At 37.5% G+C, this 21,241-nt stretch overlaps 1 protein-coding gene across 3 annotated transcripts; it reads left to right on the plus strand.

Moving 5' to 3' along the window:
- The first annotated feature begins 1,257 nt into the window (after positions 1–1,257).
- On the plus strand, positions 1,258–19,892 carry COP13 (Proteasome component (PCI) domain protein). Of its 3 annotated transcripts, none has more exons than XM_039119341.3 (12): positions 1,258–1,582; positions 5,693–5,808; positions 5,933–6,179; positions 10,403–10,460; positions 10,540–10,629; positions 15,994–16,056; positions 18,011–18,100; positions 18,385–18,543; positions 18,634–18,755; positions 18,872–18,944; positions 19,021–19,153; positions 19,235–19,438. In XM_039119341.3, exons 1-11 carry the CDS (start codon positions 1,398–1,400, stop codon positions 19,090–19,092), a joined length of 1,275 nt encoding a protein of 424 aa, XP_038975269.3. In that variant the 5' UTR covers positions 1,258–1,397; the 3' UTR covers positions 19,093–19,153; positions 19,235–19,438. The 3 variants fall into 3 exon arrangements, with proteins under 3 accessions (XP_038975269.3, XP_038975270.3, XP_088573967.2); XM_039119342.3 differs by lacking the exon at positions 19,235–19,438 and adding an exon at positions 19,472–19,892 and having other exon boundaries at positions 1,262–1,582; XM_088717841.2 differs by having other exon boundaries at positions 1,262–1,582; positions 19,217–19,438.
- The last annotated feature ends 1,349 nt before the right edge of the window (positions 19,893–21,241 follow it).

Here is a 21,241-nt window from a genome sequence, read left to right on the forward strand (position 1 = left end):
GATGATGATACAACTTCAGTCACCCAAACTAAGATTCAGTTCGGCCTCAGAAGCGTGGAATAAGTGTTGGAGAAAATGTTGGACATCTTGACCTTAGCATAGACCGACCTTCTTAACCTTGGTATTAACCGAGGTGAACAACTTTTGTGAAACCAAGGTACTGCTCTGCTTGTGCTTATAAAGACCAGTAGTTATGGCGACACCGCACTTAATCCATGATCAGCGCGATTGACATCGCATGCAAGCTGCTTGCATGGGATAGTTACCATATTTTTAACGTGATGCCGACTGTCACTATATAATTAAGGCACGTTGCACCAAATCAGGTAACATATCTATATTCTACCCTATATAATAAGGTTGCTCGGAGATTCTCAGATAAGCTTATTTAGAAACTCCTCTCTACAAATTTTTTTTCTTCTACACTGTTGCTTTACTATTCTGACTTAAGCATCGGAGGCTCCTTCGTCGAAAACTTTCCAGCAAGTGGACTTCTTGCAAGATTGGCCTTAAAGGCGACTAGTTCTTCTTCACTTTGGTCTTATTCGATCTCGCTCAGTTCGGTTCTTACCGACCTTAAAGCCAACCAAGCAGCGTTTCAGCATCGATTCAGAATTTAGCGGCAACAATAAGAACTTTTCAATCACTTGCATGAAGACAATCAAAGACTTCTGCCATTTACTTTTAACATTGCCTATAGATATACCCGGCGACTAAAATCCTATTTTGATTGGTGCATTAACCATAGGTTCACTTTTTTTTTTTTCAATTCTATTATAAAAAGGATCCTGTTCAATTTCGAGTCAACCAAAACCCATGTTAACCTTTCCATCTTTAGTAATAACCTCTATATATTAGCTATTTCTTGAGGAGTTTCCTTTCTAGCACTACTCCTATATACACGAGGGTGACGTGGATGATAAGCAGGCCCTTTACACCAACCCACCAATCATTGCATTGACGAGTGATAAAAATTAGGAGTTTCTCAAGATGCTTTCTACAAAATAATTGCTCGTGTACGGGTTGCCGGATGAGCTTTGCAAGCCTATTTCTTTCCCTCCTCGCGTGCTCTCTCACAATTTAGTTATATAGTTTTTTTTGGCTGCTATTTTGCGCATTCGTATGTCTTCTCCGAGTCCACGTTTCTTGGATCCTAGCAATCCATCAAATCCTCTCTTGGATCCTAACCATTCATCGATTAAATTGATACGTGATTATTATATAAAACGATCAGTTATCCAAGATCACAACCGTCCATTGCTTTCTCGGTCCAAAGCTAGCGAAGGGCTCTACTTTTTGCAAATAAATAAGCCCGGCTCTCCCCCAATCTAATAGCCCCATCGGAGCATCGAGAGCGCTTTCTCCGTCTCTTCCCTCGAGCTCGATCGGAGACCGCCATGGATTCCGTGGAAGCTCTGGTCGCCCACGTGCAGGCGCTATCAGGGAACCCCGAGGAGGTCTCCCACCTCCATTCTCTCCTGAAGCAATCGGAGGACTCCCTCCGCTCCCAGGCCTCTCGCCTCTTGCCCTTTTTGGAGCAGCTCGACCCTTCCAAGCACTCCCTCGGCTATCTTTATCTCCTGTAAGCCCCACGCACCCCTTACGATCCTTTTCTACTCGCATCTGGTTGATTTCTTCCTCTCGATTGATCGTGCCGTGTGGCGTTCTTTTGATGTGATTAAGGTTAATTTGTAGGAATTTGGAGTATTTTATGTTGTGTGAGGATTAATATCATGTAGGGTTTTATGGCTTCAAATCTCATGCCAAACAATATGGGCAGGTAGGTGTTGTTGCAAGCACTGTTTCGATATCTTACTATGGTGTACGCCGTGCTTCTAGGGCAGTTGGGCGGACTGCCCTTCTTTGCTTTTTTTTTTTTGTTCTGATTTAGTTGGGCATTCTTGAAATCAATAAACAAAGCTCACATCTTATTTCTTTTCTTGTTCCTCCTAAACGTTATTTATCTATTTTTTTGGTGTTGGCAGGACGGTTTATTAGGTTTGGTATTGATTTGTTGCTAGGGTTTATCATTGAGTATGTAATTTTCTTTTTATGTTCATGGATTTTATCCTTCTGAAGTCTCTTGTTACTAATTTCTCAGAGAGAATTTTAAAACAAAAATTTTCTGGTTTTGCAATTTGGTCTGTAGCGATAGCAAACAGCTTGGCAAGCAAGAGAGCATTTGGCCCTTTACTATCCCCAGTTTTATAAACAACTGCACCTTGTCAAGAGCTTCTCTCACTGCTTTTTTTCTCTTTAAACCATCATGGTTCATCTCAGTGCAGTTTTTCTTTTGGCTTAATGCTTCCACATAAGTTTGCTCTTAGAAAGCCTGATGATCCCTAGTCTCCAAAACTATATTCCCTAGAATGCATATTGTAAACAGTTAGTCCTTTAAACCCTAATTCTATTTAAACCTATGTCTAGACGCTCTAACTCAATTAACATGGTGATAAATTGTCTCTTCTCAGTCCTCTCTAAACCGTACCTTTGCTTCACAATACAGTCTGTATGGGCCTTTGACTAACGGCAGCATGTCATCTTGTAAGATGACCATCTGTGTAGTATTACTATTACAAATTTATAGCTCAGAAAAGTACTGACACACAAAATATTAACTTAGTCTAAGGTTTATATAGCCAATATGTATTGTTCGCTTGTCATAATAAATTAATAAGTAGTAGATGAAGAGTTCTTTAATTAGTAATTAGTTTATTTTTTCCCTCGGCATATGTGAAGTCTGGGTAAAAGCATGTCCTAGAAGTTTACCACAATGAATATTGCTTGCTGATGTCTAAAGCATACTCTCAATTGGATAATCTTTACATTTGTTTTTGATAAAACTAGATGCTTAATGATTATGGATATGTAAATAACAAGAATAGAACATAAAATGATAGATCACCATAGGTCTTGGGTTCTCTCATCTTAAAGGAAGCTAGGAATAACTACTTAATTTTCTAACACTATCAAGGTGAGAATCAGATAATATTGGAACCAATATATTGATCAAGGTTTCAATGTATTTCATTACTTTTCTATAGTATAAATTATACCACTATAGTATAAGTTATACCACAGTAGAACTCAAGTGTAAAATAAAACCTAATTCTCCATTATAGAAGAGAAAATAGAAAGCAGTTGAATCTAAGGCTGAAAATCCAAATTTATATTTAGCTCCTATACTACTGTATTTCTTGATGAGGTAACCGATATTTGAAGTTTAAATTGAGATCTATGTGACATGAGTTATTCTACTCAGATTTCAATGGCAAAGCTGTAATTTTGTAGTTTGTTAAATAGAAGATGATTTCTTATTTAAATTTTTTTTGGCTATTTGTGACATGTTAAGTACTGACAACTTGTCTTGGTGAATCATTATTTCTACGGTTGCTGCATAGCAAAAAATTCAAAGCAATATGACAACTTGTCCTGTACTTTTGTTAAGTTTCTTTACATGCATTGCTAGTTTTGTGTCATTCTTGATCCAATAGAGACATCTTAACTGTGATATTGCCAAGGTTTCAAAAAAAGTATGCATCAGTCAAGTTACTGCATGGTGCCTAAGTGGTATGTGACTGCTTAGCTGAGTGCTTATGCGGTTCATATTTAAGAAAAAGCTAAGAGAAAAAAATTCACAGTAACAGATAAAAGAATAAAAACCTATTGTGGAGAGAGAGGTATTAGAAAATGAAAAGTGCTTATACAAACAAAAATTTGTTGAGCTTACAATTAATGATTTGACAACTCTATAAGCAACCAACTCTCGTGTTTCATTGCAAATTCTGCAAGTTGCATCGATCCTTTCTTGTTATATGCAGAAAATTGTTTATGTGCCCATAAAGGGAGCTTGATAACAATATTGTTATAAATCTTATTTCGATAGCATTTCTTCAGTGTCTTCATGATTAGGTGAAGGGGAAGTGCGTGCATGAGCTGGCTTTGCTCTTTAATATTATTTTTATGGAGTTTATGTCATACATCTCTCTCCAATATTTTGGTGGTAATGTACCATTTATATGGTTTAGAAATAGCTCAATGAAAAATCAGAAAAAAAGAGAAAAATTAGAGCGGAGGTGGAGGGCCAGATATCCGGGGCTTCTGCTCATGCAGTTCACTTGGGTGCTGCAATTGTGACCTATCTATGTACAAAAACTGCCTAGACTCTATGCAGGCCACTTAGGAGGCTGCATACACACATGGCTGCATATGTGGCCATATAGACTGCTATTTCTGAAATAGTGGACCATATGCTTTAGATTCGCCATTTGATACTTTGTTGGGCCTTCAGCTTGGTCAACCCTTGCTTCTGCAACATGTCAAGCATCCAGTGTCATTGATATTTTTCTGCATCCTGATTCTAATTTATTTGGTTATGATTCATTGGCATACTAACATGGTTGTCTGCTTAGGAGCTAGTAGAAGAATCAACACTTGTATTGGTGCGTAAGGCATTCCCGTGCTGACCAGTTTTACCAAGCAATCTTAGGGTCTGTTTGAATATTTCTACAGGATTGAGCTGAAAATCTTATAGGATTTGCGGATTAGGCCATTTATTTAAGTATAGCCCTGTATCAACCAAATACGACCCTGCCCAAATCCTATGGAAAGAAAAAACAACCGCTATAGGTCTTTTTTTTCTTCCTGTGGCCTAAGTCTTTTTTTCTTCTTGTAGCCTAAAGAATAGCGTCTGGGTTGGGTTTAGATAAGCTCTTAGAAAATGCAAGATGGATGAGCCAACATGTCCAATCCTTACAAGATTTTCAACCTAGTCCTGTAGGAATATCTAAACAGGCCCTTAACATTTTTAGATACCCATGCCTGAAAGCATACAAAGAAACGTGGAAATTAAATGCATGTGCATCTAATGTGTCGATAAACTACTAATAGAAAATTATTAGAACCTAGTTATATATCGTAGTTTATATTTTTTTAGATGGAATGAATATGCACCCACGAACACTCGTGTCTCTGGACCTCCAAGGATTAGTATTTATTGCTTAGAACATTTTGCATTAATTTGGGCTGTCAGCTAGGTATTAACACTCAACAATCTTGCCATGGCGACCTGTGTTGTGATTAAGAGCTGATTAGGATGGTTTAAGCTTTTGCAACAAAAGCTAAACACTATCGTCTTGAGCGGGAAGGCTTGGACTGGTACTGTTAGGAGCCGTGAGGAAGGATTTCAAGAAGCTATTTTTGTGACATAGACATGAATGGGGAGGGAAGCAAACTATAAGAAGCAGTTCATGAAATCTTGTTAATGGCTAGGTTCGTGGCTTATGAAGAATAGCTGCTGGTGGATCTCTTTCTGATGTTTCTGTTAATCATGCCTTTATGTTTCTATCTTTTAAAAGATAGTGCCTTGGTTCAGCAATTATTAGTATATGATGATATTATTCAGAGTTGCAAGATATAAATTGGAGGTGTACTGCTATTTATGTACACGCTATTATGCTTGTACTTGCAAGTTCTAAAGCCAAGGGGATAATTTTCTAGGTCGCAATTTAATTATTGGCAATTTAACCACCTTGTTTTTGTATTGTTCCCCTCTGTGTTAATCTTATTTTCTCATCTCATCTATTTCAGTTTTCATATACTCAGTCATTGTTTGCTATCCCTTCACTTGATAAACTAAAGCTTCTTGCTAGATAATGCTTATTTGCTTTGTTGACTATATATGGTTCGACAGGGAGGCTTACTCATCTGGACCAATTTTGAGGGAGCAAGCTAGTGGTTATCTTTTGACTGTTGTTGAATTTATCAATTCCTGCTCAGCAGAACAGATACGTTTGACACCTGACAAATGTATGACAGTCTTGATCATGCTCGAATCCTGTCAGCTAATGTGCCTTTTGGTCGTGTTTTTCACTTTCTCTGGTTATAAATGATTTTTATGCCTATTGTTACAGTACATGTCTTATTTCTGCAGTTGTTTCTGTTTGTAAGAGTTTCAAGGATCAAGTTATGCAGCTTCAAGTGGCAATACAGGGAGTGGCTCCCTTGCGGACAGCTATTCGTAAACTTCAAACTTCCTCTGAACATTTGACTACCCTACATCCAGACTTTCTTCTCCTCTGTCTGCTATCAAAGTGCTACAAAGCTGCCCTGAGCATTTTGGATGATGATATCTTTGAGGTGGATCAGCCAAGGGACCTCTTCCTCTATTGCTATTATGGGTTAGTTAAATTTTATTTACATTATTTACATTTTATACTTTAAATAAAGAAATATACAGTTCAGTGGAGCTTTAAAATGTGTTCCCTAGTTACTTGGAGTTACAATTTGCAAACAGGAATCTATCAGGAAGAGCTTCCTACCTTTTGACTGAGAAAAAGAAACACACCAAAATTCAGAATTCAGAATACTATATCTATCAAAAATGTTCTCAGATACTTATTGGTTTGCTAACCATTGTAACATCCGGACAGCTTATGTAAAATCTCAACATTTTTGTCATATTAAATAGGGACAAGGTTCTGCATGTCCTATGATGCTCTGATGACATCAGGTTCAAAACCTTTATCTATAGCAGCAGAACCAACATAGCCCTACAACCTGTGGTCTGCATGTGGACCAACTTGGAGTTTGAGCATAATTTGCCAAATTGTGTTTAATGATGTCCTGGATTCTTGATATGCTATCTTAATAACATGTTTGATAGTCAAGCAAACCAAAAGTATAATAAGAGTATGGACCTACTTGGAAAATCCCTTCCGAATTTGACCGGATTTGGCAGGATGGGCTGGAGGAGGAAGAGAGTGGGGAAGAGGGGGAAGAAGAGCGTGGGGCTATAATGGGGCTCGATCCCTGTTGGATGAAGAAAGGACCTCGAGAGGCTTTTTCTCCATCCACGTGTTCTCCCTCTCCTGCTCTCTCTTACTATGTCACTTTGCTCTTTTTCTGCCCTTGTCCATTCGGTCTTGTAGGATTTTCCCAAACAATGCAATATCTATTTTTCTCATCTATACTCTGTAAGTATGTATTGAAATCCTTTAGAAATTTGGAGTCCTTTTTAAGTAGTTCTTTAGCATATGAATCATTTAGAAGTTACAAACTCAACTTATATTATCCTATTTAGATTTAGCATTATTTAGTCAATAGATTCTTAGCCATAATTCTAATATTTTTTTTTGGAAAAAAATGATTGGTTATTTTTTTGCTGAATCATATTGTATCAAAGACTTTCATTCTTTTAGGTAGAACAGTAGTTTGGGGCAATATGTATTGGTTGAGAAGAGAATGCTTGTATTGCTAGATTTAGTGATATTTAGGTAGAGTGTAGCTTGTATCTTTTAGTCTTTAGATAGAAGGGCTTGTATCAAGGTCTGTTGAAGCGGTGCCGGTGCTCATATTGGCTGGCAACCGGTTCGATATTGTATGGGTTTGTGGCCATTCCTGGGCGTACTGAAACAAGGAGAGCCAGAGAGGGAGGGGGAGAGGGAGAAGGAGAGAGAGTAAAGAGAGAGAAGAGGAAGGAAGGGAGAGAGAGGGAGAGGGAGGGGGGAGAGAGAGAGGTCGAGAGAGGGAGAGGGAGGGGGGAGAGAGAGAGGTCGAGAGAGAGGTTTGAGCTATTGCGGGGGTGCTTCGAGAGCTTTGGATATGGCGAGGGGGCCGAGAGAGAGGGAAGCAGAGGGGAGAGAGGGGAGAGAGGCCGAGAGAGAGAGGTTTGAGCCGTTGTGGGAGAGTTTCAAGAACTTTGGATTTGGTGACAAGGATCGAGAGAGAGAGGGATAGAGAGAGGGAGAGAGAGAGAGGGAGATAGATTCACTCGGCTGGGGACCTCGTTGTCGTATGGCAACTTGACATAGACTGAGGGCTTTGGGGATTAGGGCTTTGAAACCGAGCGAGGGGAGAAGCTTCAAGCGAGGAAGGGGTGAAGCCTTTATATCCCAAACCGACCGGTTGAATTGTGCTGGAAACCGACCAGTCCAGTTCGGTATGGCCCGAACCAGCAGGTTTGGCTCGATTTGGCTAACCTTAGCCTATATGTTTGAAAAGGTGTACAAGATAGGAAAAATGTCTTAAGAACTTGGTAATGTTCTATCGCAATAATTCTAGGAGTATTTGATGCAATGATGATAGAAATTCACGCATTCATGAGAAACTGTAGGCGATTTGGTGGTTTAAGGAATAAAGAAGTGAGTTGACAATAATCCATCGCATATAACTTGCAAGTTTGGCAAATAGAATAATTTTAATTTTCCTAACTACTGATTTTGATAAAGAGAATAGACAATTGTTTCCAACCTTTGATGTTGAGATATCAAGTGAATATATGTCTTGAGTGGAGAGCAAGGATAATTTATCGTAGATGCACTTTCATTGTTTTTTAACTTTGACAAGGATTAAGAACAAGGAACAGAAAAAAACAAAGAGTGAAGGATGCAAAGGATACACATGAAACAGTATGACTATTTTATGGTATGCAAGATGGTCTTTCTTTGTGTCTATGATATATGCTAAGATTAAGAATACCCTTAGCCCACAGCATGTATTGAGTCATGTATCGGATAAGTAACAAAAGAAGCAAAAGCAATTAAAAAAATAAAGGAGTTGTGGAAGCAAATGAAGATAGAGGTAAAAGGATTGGAAGATATTATTGATAGGTGTAGAAGGGAAAACTAGGATTTCTTGCACTTTGTACCTATTAGACCTTTGGGCCTTGCACTTGTGGTTTTCACAGGGCTGCTATAGAGAAATGCTGACCTTTATCTCATCATGCTCAATGAGATCCTGCAATGTCTTGGCTAACAAGAATTTGAGAGAATTCTCAAAGGGATTAATATTCATCTCTCTATAAAAAAACTCAAGACTACGGAGGTATTTATAATGTTTAGGGGCTTTGTAACAATTAGCATTTGGGACCTCATGTATTTGTCTAGAATTATAAAAAGTAACAACAAAAAAACTTAAATGAAACAAACTTGCAGACTAAGTCCTCATGGTGGTCTTGAGAATTGGACGGTAGGTTGCTATAGTTGGGAGTCAAAATCCTCCAACTAGGTTTCAGTTGATTTATGCATGAATGCTTGCAGAACTGCTAAATGAATTCTTGGAATTCCATAGATTTCATTTTATATTCTGCCAGTGGCGGTGGATTATGTAAATAAAGAATGTGATAGTAGAGTATGCAGGTAGATGGAGAATCTTGAACCTTTAAACCATGCATGTGGTAGAAGAGTTTTTATTTACACAAGTCATCTGCATTGGATGGTTGGACATGCTTTAGTGATGCTAATTATAAATTTATATAGTAAGTGATCATAGTGCTTGCGGCATGCGGCCATGAACTCTTCTGGTGGACCTTATAATTGTTATGTTTTCCTTGTAATATATGCTGTAACGTTGCTTTTTGTTGGATAAAATTCTCATGTAACAAGTACACATACATATATATATATATATATATATATACATATATATATACACACACATATACACACACACACACACACACACACACACATATATATATATATATATATATACATATATACACACACACACACACACACACATTATATATATATATATATGTATATATATATATATATGTATATATATATATATATGTATATATATATATATGTATATATATATATATGTATATATATATATATATGTATACATATATATATATATGTATACATATATATATATGTATACATATATATATATGTATACATATATATATATATATACATATATATATATGTATACATATATATATATATATATATGTATATATATATATATATATATATATATATATATATATATATATATATATATATATATATATATGTCTCATAAACTGCATGAGAAGGATTAAGATTATTTTAAACTGCATGATGAACCGTTATGGAGGATAGAAATCCAAAGTAAGGATTTGATTTGACATAGTATACTTTTATTATCATAAGTTTGTAATGTGTGATGAATCACAAAGATAGCCTAGGAATTTGTGAGTTTTGAGAAATGGACGATATTGTGCATAGTTATAGGTGAGGCTTTAACAATACTGAAATTTGGGAACATCAAGAGCTACTTTCTGGGTTACAAATATGTATTTACATACACATAAATACATGCATACGTACATAACATATGTGCATGTACGTACATAAATACATACAAAAATAAGTGTTTATATATGTATGCTAGATTGCAAAAATAAGTGGTCTTTTAGGGCCTCATCTTCTTATGGACATTTATGCACTAATAATTAATCATTTTCCCAAGAAGGACAGATTGTCAGCATTTCATACTGAAACTGTTGAAAAGGTTTACATTATTGTTTTCCTTCAAGTCATTATTTATTATAAATGCTCAGTTTGTCTTCTTGTACTGGCAGAGGTGCCAGACCTGTCATACTCTAACTACTCTATTTGTGTAACAGGGGAATGATAAATATAGGACTAAAGCGTTTCCATAAAGCCCTGGAGTGTCTTCACAATGTGTGTAAAGTGCATATATGTTGTTTGGTTATCTCATTCATCTATCTGGTAACATGATATAAAGTTGACTTCATTGCAGGTTGTTACCGCCCCAATGACAGCTTTAAATGCAATTGCTGTTGAAGCATTCAAAAAATATATCCTAGTTTCACTTATTCACAATGGGCAGGTGTGCTTTCTTTCTTCCTTGTTCCATATTTTTTTCAAACACTAAGTACTAGTGCAAAGTAAGGTTCGTCGTCTCGGCACCTGACCTCATATTGGTGACATCTTGGTACAATGTCGTTATGCCCGGTACAAAGGTTAGTTTGGCGTACCAACACTCGGTACGCCCCTGTACCGTATACCGGTTCGGCATCGATATGATATGGTACACTCGGTATGCACTAATACTGACCGGTATGGCGTACCATACTACAAAGACTTTCACATAAAACTAGTATTTTAGCTTAGGAGAATTTAACACGCTATGCTTTCTTTGACTGCTATTTTACTTGTAATCCCTACAAGGTTAGCACTTTATATTTAGTCCCCTTGTATACAGTGAGACATATTTCTTTATTATTACAGTTATTCTTGTTTCTGTACGGAGTTACACCTAATTTTAACACACTTATGCATGGCTAGGGACTACGAAAATGGCCATCAAAATCAAGGGATGGGAATAGAATTTTCAGTCAAGAGGGGGGTTAAACATAAAATGTTAGTAAATCCAGGGTGGACCTCAATTTCTTGCTTAACTTAATATGACACGGGCTTTCACTGGAATACTTTTACAATATAAGTGTTTGCATGTCTCGAAGGTTGTCTGTGTCGATCTGTTTTATTATTAGGTCATGTCCTATGCCTTTCAACTGTTTTTATTATTACAGAGCAATCTAGTTGAAGTTAATTCATGACAAATTAAACAGTGAATTGGTGTCACTGACTGAATTGAATAGTTGGAATCTTATAAAGCTTTAAATAAACTTATATATGTAATTGAGTTCCTTCAAATCGATTGGCATTGTGAAATTTGTAACAGTATCTTCGTTGTAGACTAGTAGCTGTAAACCGGTTTCATAGGAATAAAATATTGTCAAAATCCAGTGGTGGAACTTAATGAAATTATGTTAAGATGGCAAAAGATATATCTATACCTCTAAATTGCAACACAAGGCAGAATGATTTGATATTTGAGCAGTTAGAATCATAATATTATAACAATAAGTGACCTAGCTGACTGAATTGAATAGTTAGAACTAAAGTCCGCTGTACCGGTACCAGTCGGCGTACCGGTGGCGAGCGATACTGGTCCATATCGGCCCTATTGAATGACCGAGTTTTGGGATTCCACATACCGGCCCGTACCGGTCCTCCAACACTAAGCTTTCGGTACCGGATTCCACGCTGATCCGGTACCGGTTCAGGGCGGTACCGGTACGGCAGACCTTGGTTGGAACCTTCTAAACTTCAAAATAAACTGATATAAAAACTGAGCTCCAAAAAAATGATTGGCCTTGTTAATTTCTGTATCGATATCTGTGTTGTATCTGACACTAGTTTCACAGAAATAAAATAGTATCATAATCCAACTGTTGGACTAAATGACAGTGTATTACAAAATCATTTCTATGTTTAAATTTTTCACATGTATAGCTTGGATCTTGGCAATGTTATAATTAATTTTTATTCATCAGTGAACTTCATTAAGTTTGCTGTCTATGGAGGCAGTTTGCACATGTGAGTATATGATTTTTCCATGATTTTGATAGAATCAAGGTTAATCAGAGAATGTTTTAATACTTGCTCAAGCCTGTCACCTTTAGGCTCCTCGATTATGCTTTATAATGTGAAGGATTTTTAAGAGGTTCAGGCATATGGATAACTTGTATCGTTGGATTTAATCTTTTATAGGAGAGATAAAAGTTAAGAGTTCATTTTTTTCTGCAACTAGAGAGGGGAGGAAATGGATTGCTTTTTGTATTTTTTGCATGATGCTTTCTTTGGATTTAAACTCCTGATCACAAAAGCGTTATGTTATGTTATTGCATAGTAGCCATTCAGATGTCATTTCTGCACGTGGCATGTTAGACATGCCATCCATATAACAACAGTTGTAGTTACGTCTGAACATAACACTTACATACCCTACCTTGCTGGTTTTCACATTGTTTTTCTTACATTAAACTGCTTTAAAATCAGTGAGCCTAATATTATTGCATTCATGCTTATATCTCACCTGATTGAGTACCCAAAAGTCTCACCTTACAACTCCACTTTTTTAAACATTGGGTAATGCAACCTTATGGCACCAGCTTTTGTATGACATGATATACTAGTATATGAACCATTACACTAGGCAGTGAGAAAAACACCTCGATAAGGTTTTACACATTCCTATGTTGTTTTTTTCCAAACTAAAGTTCTTTTCAGATTTTTCTGATAAATCATCTCTTGAGATTTTTACTTCAAGGTTACATGCATATTGTTCATGGCAAGGTCTGCAGTATCGGAATCAACATCCATGCCGATCAGCTGGTGGCACGGTATGGTATGCCTTGTACTGTGCTGTTCCGTTGTGAACCGATAGGGAAACTGTTAAGGGAGGGGGAGAGGAAGAAGAGAGAGAGAAAAAGGGATGGAGGGAGGGGGAGAAAGGGAGGGAGGGAATGGGAGAGCACGGCGGAGACAGAGAGGCGGAGGGAGAAGAAAAAAGAGGAAGAGAGAGAGAGGGAGGAAGGGAGGGAGAGGGCAAGCGGTGAGCAGCGGCCACTGGAACAAGCTGAGGGAGGGGTAAAGAGGGCTTTTAAAACCTTCTCTCCTCTGTGCGTCGAAACAGGGGCTTCGCCCCCTTGTTCTTTTATTATTATTATTATTAATTTTTTAAAGTGAAGTTGTTAGTGTTTGCCTTTGTTTCGAAAAGGGGGCCGAATCCTCTGTTTTGAAAAAAACAAAGGCTCCACCTTTGTTCCGACATATAGAGGAGAGAGGATTTCGAAGGCCCTCTCTGCCCTTCCCTCGACCTTGTTCTGGCAGCCACTGCTTGCTGCCGTTCTCTCCCTCCCTCTCTCGCCCTCCCTCCCTTTCTCTCTCGCCCTCTCTCTCTCTCTTTTCCTCTCTTTCCTTCTTCCTCTCTCATTGCTTGCCGGTTTCTCGATTTCATTACATGAACCGTCTCGGTCCTTTATCGGCACGGCTCAGTACGCCTCGAACCAAGCGGTTTGGGACAATTCTGCCTTTCTTGGTTCATGGTTTACCATCCATTTTACCAATCATATATTGATGAAACCAAGTACTGTCTGACTGATAAGGGGATACTTGGCACTAATGTCTGAACCCTTGATATTTCCTAAAGCAACATCCTGAAAAATTTGTAGCATATATATCATATATGACATTTTTATCACGCTTATATCGTATTAAATTAATAAAGTATAACTGCCCAAATTTTAGAAAGTTGTGTTTTCTTATTTCTTGGGTGAAACATTCTGATTGCATTTATCATGTGGTTTTGTATCCTTTTGACAATTTTATCTTTTTATCATCCTCTATGTCATACATCTCAAAATATAAGTACCTACAATTTTTATATATTTCCTTTTATGAACACCTTTGTTAAACATGAAATGATCCAAATAAGAAATGGGTTAAAATTGTCCAAGTAAATGATAGATCATAAAATGATTGATTACATTATATTCTTACTATGATATAAGTGTCTAAATGTGCATGCATGTGCTTTCTTAAACTGTATACCTTTGTGGTTGTTGAAGAAACTAACAGTTTTATCAATTATGGAATAATGGAATTAGTCAGTTGTAAGTATGGAGTTAGATGTTCATCTTTGGTGATGTCATGACTTCTAAACAGTTTCCATACTGCATATTATAAGAGATGAGCTTTTGGTTTGGAGGATTATCACTTGTTGGATAGTAGAAGTTTATGAAAAGAGAGTAGAAATGGTAAATCTCTTTATAACCTTATAGTATGGATGGCTTTAGTATGCGAAGAATGGAGGTCATTTAAAGTTGGGGCATTTGCATAGTTGAAGCTTACATTACCTGGACACTGTATTATAGGAGTTTATGTTAGTTGAAAGTATGGAGTTAGATGCTCATCCTTGGTGATGTCATGACTTCTAAACAGCTTGCACACTGCGTATTATAAGAGATGAGCTTTAGGTTTGGAAGATTATCACTTGTTGACTAATAGGAGTTTATGAAAAGAAGTGGAAATGGTAAATCTCTTTATAACCATATAGTATGGATGGCTTTAGTATGAGAAGAATGGAGGTCATTTAGAGTTGGGGCATTTGCATAGCTGAAACCTATGTTACCCGGACCCTTCAATTTAGTTTAAAGTACCTGCACCCAATAATCACGGAGATTTGTATGACATTTGAACACAGCTTTGCTAAAGAAGTTCTTAGATATTGAAAGGATCGGATACATAGACATGGACCTGCAACGGACACATGTACCTGAGTCCACGTAACATAGGCTGAAGTACCTTATTGTTGGAAGGTAAGTAGAATAAAGAGTAATTTTAGCTAGTGAGTGTATGGTATGCAGCCTTTTGCTGTCAGTTTAGAAGTGATGGTAGATGGAGATACTGCTTTGCTATCTAAAAGACCTTCATTCTTCTTTAAAATTCTAGACACTCCTGTGTGTTTGTAGTGCTAGGCAAACCTTCTTGGCCGATATGCGACCCAATTGCATATGGTAGCCACATATATGGTATATGGAGCAGTCAGGGGACCATATATGCATGTACGGCCTGACGCACCACACCTTAAACACTGCATACTTATAGTTTGTCCTTGGTATTTTTCTTGTATGGTTGAGCAGATATATTATGTAATTATGTTCTAAATAATTAGACTTATTTACTAGATATACAGACAACCATGCAAACATGTGCACATGTATGTTCACTCTTACGACATACACACATGTAGAGACCTAATTACATAGAATGTAATTGGTAATATTAAACATGGTTGTGTTCACTAAACAAAGTACACAATGTGTGATCTATACAAACTATGAAGTGGTCTAGGTGGTTTCTGGCTATTCTGCAGACTTTTCAGAGGCGCCTTGACAAATTGGCTTGGCAAAGATTAAGCATAAGAGGTCTATGGTGTGTGTAATCCTTCTTCATCATGATGTGAGGGAACATGTACATGAATATGTTAGTGATTGATCGAAGTGGTCGCCATCTAGTAAAAACAGTGCTAGTGTTTTCATTGATATACTAGAAAGCTGCATCATCTGAAATGCACAGTCCACTGAATGATTCTTAGAAATGCCACTCAGCAATTGTTCTTATTTGTTCAGGTTGCTGCAACGAAAGAAATTGTAGTGCTGCTTTTTGAGCTCTAGAAAATGCACTAGTTTAGTTTGTTCAGTTATGCACTTTAGTTGTGATTCTTGGTCTAGCTTTCTCATAGCTGTAGCGATGGTATAGGCTAATATATTTTTAAATGGACATTGATTAAACCTGTTAAAATCTTAATTTTAAATATGTTGATTTTAATAAATCTCTGTAACAGGTTCCTTCATTCCCAAAGTATACCTCTGCAACTGCTCAGAGGAATCTTAAAAACTACACTCAGGTAGTCAATTGTGGAAATTTGAGATTATTTTGTCCTCTATTATTACAAATTGTGGTATGTGGATGATTAATTTCTTTGCTGACTTTTATGTTATTCTAATTTCTTTGTCCTTAACCATGCTCTTGTATGTCTTTATTGACAAAGTCTTTGTATAGAATATTCTACTGAAGAATCCTCATCTTAAATTTGAGCTTCAGAATCCTCATTTGATCTTGTATTTTGAGAAATTCCTGCCAGGTATTAGCAACTATTGTTAATTTCATGTTGAGTCAATACAGATTATTGATAGATTAAAACAATAGATTTAGATGATTGACAAGAGGAAGAAAGAGCACATTAAGGAGGTTGCTGTTAATCCTATGTATACAAGGAGTATGAGTCAGTTCCTTTTATACAGCTTAGTATCTTATCACTCTAACTTGATGTTAATTTACTAAACAAATATGAAACATGCACAATAACTGAATTTCTATTGCATAATTATTTCAGAAAAATGAAAATTTATTTGGAAATTTGACTCCCAACCAGCAAGCATAAAATGTTCTTTCATGTCCATCTTTTTAACAATCTGGAACTTACTGAGGTGTCTTACGTCAGATTATGTTGTAAGAATTGTAAAGATTAAGTACTGATGCCTTTATGGTGCCTGTTGTATTATGGTCTGTCAATGTTAAAAGATTATGGGCTTGAGAGGATTGTATTAGGTTATGGTCTCAATCATGTTTTCCCCCTTATCTTTTTATGAAATCTAATCCTGAATCATGACACACTCTTTGGAGCTCCAATCTTCAAATATTGTTTTCCATGAATATGCTTTGTAGCAGAGATGTAGGAAGGCATGGATATAAGAGATGAACATTCTCTTCAATCCTTCCAGTTAAATGTCCGGTTATGTCAAATTGAACTTTGATGAGACTATCTAGGGCAGTTTATCTAGAGCCAGCTGTGTTGTTGGACATGTTATGAGGAGAACAGTTACGGTAGGTGGGGCTCCTTTAACAAGTTTGGCGCCTTTTGTTGAACTAACATCTCCCTGGATGGGTTTGTGGTTTACCACTGAGCAAGTGCAAGCAGAAAATGTTTCGGCTTAAAATGATTCTATTATTGATAGCTGGATTAAATGTTCTGATGCAACAACTGGACATGCTTGTCTTAAAGATGTCAGGATTATTGTCTGAAACGTACCTACTTCGAGGATTTCCCATGTTTGTAGTGAAGGTAGCCAGGCTTGTGATAAGATTGGCGGGAATGCTTACAAGTTGCCACAGTGATGGATCTGGACTTGTTACTACCCTACTGGGCTTGGGTCTATTGTTCCAGCAGATTGTACGGGTTCTCTTTGAGTGTTTATGGTTGAAGGGTATGACCCTTCTTGCGTGCTTTAAAGAAAATAAAAAACACATACGATGATTGGTTGGAAAAGTAATTTCTTGTGTACTTTTAAAGGATTGAGAAGGCTGAAAACCTAGACTAGTAAGTTAGATATGCTATGGATACAAATGATGAGGGATGGCGAGGAACATAAGAGAATACCAAAAGTTGCATGATAGATCATCACAGGTACTGTTACAGTGGAGCATGTAAATCGAGGTGGACAAGGTGTGAGTTTGGCAAATGGCATGTCCATGAACTAGTAGTCATAGAACTTACAAAATTGGTAGACCTAGCAAAACAACCACTGAGACCACCCATGTCTGTTTAGATTAAGAATCCATTCTTGCTCTTAGCATCGAGTTTTTCTTATCATGAGATGGTAACATTTGGTGCATTTCCACTATGTTTGTCCCATATTTTGCTTATTACATATTTTTTTCATATTACATATTCTGCTTTTACCTCTTCTTGCAGATGCTGTACATGCATGCCTGGCTGTTGAACCATTTCTGATATATTCTGTGCTTGAGTCAACTGTTGTTACCAAAGTTTTACATATGTTGTACTACTGTTTTGGCAGCCATACATTGATTTGGCTAATTGCTATGTGACGGGGAAATTTTCTGAATTAGAGACCTCCATCCAGACAAATATTGAGAAATTTCAAGCTGTGAGTACTCTGTTGACTACCACTTCTATGAGATCTTGATTCTTTTTCTTCCTTCATCCTCTTCGTTTCCTTTTTTTTTCCTGCGTTGAAGGTAGTGGATACCTGTACAGTATTTTCAGCAGTGTACTGGGATTCTGCGGGTTCTTCTTGCCTTTTTTCCTGCTGATTATTTTAGGATACACTCACCTAGCTACCTTCTTTACTATAGTGTCTTATGAGGTAAATTCTTAGGGATGTTCATTTGGTTTCTTGTGACATCTGGGTCATTTTAAATCATCTTGCAGGACAACAACCTTGGGTTGGTGAAGCAAGTTCTATCTTCTCTATACAAGCGTAATATCCAGAGACTGACTCAAACTTACTTGACCCTGTCACTCCAAGATATAGCTGGTGCTGTGCAACTCAAGACCCCAAGGGAAGCTGAGATGCATGTACTTCGGATGGTTGGTTTGCTTGTTGCATAATTCCATCATGAATATTTTTAGCTTATTTTGATGGACCTGTAATCGTAATTTTTTATTCTGTAATTCCAGATTCAAGATGGGGAGATATTTGCGACAATAAACCAGAAGGATGGAATGGTCAGTTTTCATGAGGATCCAGAGCAATACAAAACTTGTGAGATGATAGAGCATATTGATTCATCAATCCAGCGGTACATGATCAACTTCCAGCCTTTTGTTAGTTTATTACGATCACCTTTGTCTGTGACCCATATCTCTATAAAACTTTGTTCGATGGTACTTCATTTGCTCATTTATCCATGCTTAGGTTAATGGGATTGTCAAAGAAGTTGAGTTCAATAGATGAGCACATTTCATGTGATCCTGCTTATTTGACAAAGGTGAGTTTCAGAATGGATCTTCAATCTCTTTTCTCTGAGCTCATTGGTCATTAACAAGATTTTCAATGTCATACAGATCAGTAGAGAACGACAAAGGTTTGACTTTGACGATTTTGATTCTGTTCCTCACAAGTTTTTACAAACATGAGTTGGTACATATTTGGAAAAGTTCACATGGTGGTGAACATTTTCATGCAAACCTTTCTCAGGTAATTTATGTAGCATCATGTGCTTTTGATAAATTTGGAGGAAAATAATAAAATGTAATTTAGGTTACTGTGTCATGGCAGGCGATGTGATGGCATTTCACTGATTTTGTTATCCTTAAGTCTGATGGACCTACTTTTTTTACCCGCTGCTGCACAAAAGATCTTGATGTTTTGATGTAACAGATTATGATCTTCGTTTATTCATCTTTTCTGTATGTCAGAAGCATCAGATTAGTTTCACTAAATTGTTACTTGAAAAAAAAAGATCATCAGACTTTCTAGCAATAGCTTCTTATTATGAGGTTCGTGGATCTGCAGACATCGGTGGTCTGAGTTTACCAGTGAGGATCTTATTTTGGATGTTTCATGCCACTCCCATTCCGATGGTAGCAAAGGTCGCTGTTGTGTTTCACAGTCTATAACAATGATCAACACAGGTATATAAATTGTTCTCAGATTTAGACTGGATCTTCATTTGTAGTCATGGACCATCATTATTGTCCAAAGTTCAGGCGAGTTTGGATCCAACCAGAGCTGTGCATTGCCTACGGCATTGTTGTTGAAGCTTCAAAAAGAGTAAATTTTATGTTGTCAAAGTAATCCTCAAGTGCATTGTCCATGTATTTAAGCCAGAAGTTTAGCCACGCCAAAGATAACGGCCTTAGGCATCGAAAATATGTGCCGATCAAGCCTGTTCTGATCCAGTTCAATATGAATCTCATGATATTGCTCTTTTGCACGATCAGGTCCTGGTTGAGTTGGTAAAGACTCTTGGTGTCCCGGTTCAGATGATCTTGCGGTTGTGGATATAGCCGACTTGAGTTGGATCCTGCCTTTACCTCCATATTTATTTGGGGTAGTTTTTCAAGGTAGAGAGAATCAGCCTAACTAGATATCGCTGGTTTGAGCAGTTTTTCAAATATGAGAGGAATTCATTCTGCTTTGATTTGGATTGATGATCGAGGAAACATGCTTCCCACTGAGCTACAAAAAGCCCCAGGCTATATGTGAAAAATTTAGAAAAAATTGACCGATGAAACAAAATTATATAGTTTTATATAACTTATATAGTCTTTAACGGCAAAGCTGCATGCGCAAACAAGCCAAGGATTCAAATTGTCTTATATAATGGCACACATAAATAGAGCATAGCAACAACATGTAAAAGAAAATGATTTGCATACTAGCCAAAGAAGAGGGGAAAAAAAAAAGAATGGCCATGCAGCATAATAAATACCATTAGCATTGTGATATTCTGAATTGGCCTAAAGTGGCCTGGATTGGTTCCTTGCGCATGCTTTGCATGTGTTGGAGGAAGACCCCACATGAAGACCCCTTATGTGGGTTTATCTCTCTTGACCCTGTCGGAAGTAGGAGACTTAAGGTTGTCGAACTTGAGCGGAGCGCTAGGGCTCCTTTATAAAGGAAGATCCCTCCTCCACTGATTTTACCGTTAGTCGTCGTCGATGATCGCCATGACTTTCTTGGTTTCCCATTGAGACTCTTTGTCAAGTCGGCCTTGATGCCTCGCCAGAGTTGAGGTAATGGTCTTGAATCTTTCTGCTCCACACTCTTCCTCATTTCAAGACATCATTCCTCGGCTTGATTAGACTTGATGAGTCACCGGATTATCTTGGAATAGAGTCTTCTTTGGTTCTATTTTTGCGACCTGCCACTGTTGGTTACTACTAGTTGTCGAGGCCACAGCTACTCTCTTGAGTGTTTTGTGACTGCATGGCGAAACATTGGCCGTCGGTTGGTGATCTAGCCATGATTGATGCTGAACCTCCTTCATTCCCTATTTTTAGACTAATTCCCTTATTGTTCTTTTCCTTTTCTCTTCCGCTGGCCGACCGTTGTCGCCAGCTATTGATGCGGCCAAGCACTGTCGTGGGCTACTACTCTATGACCATTGCAACCGCTCAGCCAACCCTCTCTTTTCTTTTCTCTATTTTGAGAGAGAGAGAGAGAGAGAGAGAGAGAGATTCCATGGTTCTCTCTCATTTTTGCTTTCTCTTCTCACGCTCTTTCACTCTCCTCCTCTTCCTTTCTCCTTTCCCTCTCTCTTTAAATGATCCATGGGATTTT

This window comes from Phoenix dactylifera, chromosome 3, assembly GCF_051530095.1.
Source record: "Phoenix dactylifera cultivar Ajwa chromosome 3, Ajwa_hap1_PhDact_Kaust_v1.1, whole genome shotgun sequence".
In the NCBI taxonomy this organism is placed as follows: Eukaryota; Viridiplantae; Streptophyta; class Magnoliopsida; order Arecales; family Arecaceae; genus Phoenix; species Phoenix dactylifera.

Bases quoted from the DNA above. Each gene is read 5' to 3' on its own strand.
- COP13 (XM_039119341.3), top strand. From the start codon at position 1,398: ATGGATTCCGTGGAAGCTCTGGTCGCCCACGTGCAGGCGCTATCAGGG. The intron at 10,461-10,539 runs GTGTGTAAAGTG...ACTTCATTGCAG, and splicing joins CCCTGGAGTGTCTTCACAAT to GTTGTTACCGCCCCAATGAC. The intron at 16,057-18,010 runs GTAGTCAATTGT...CTGTTTTGGCAG, and splicing joins ATCTTAAAAACTACACTCAG to CCATACATTGATTTGGCTAA.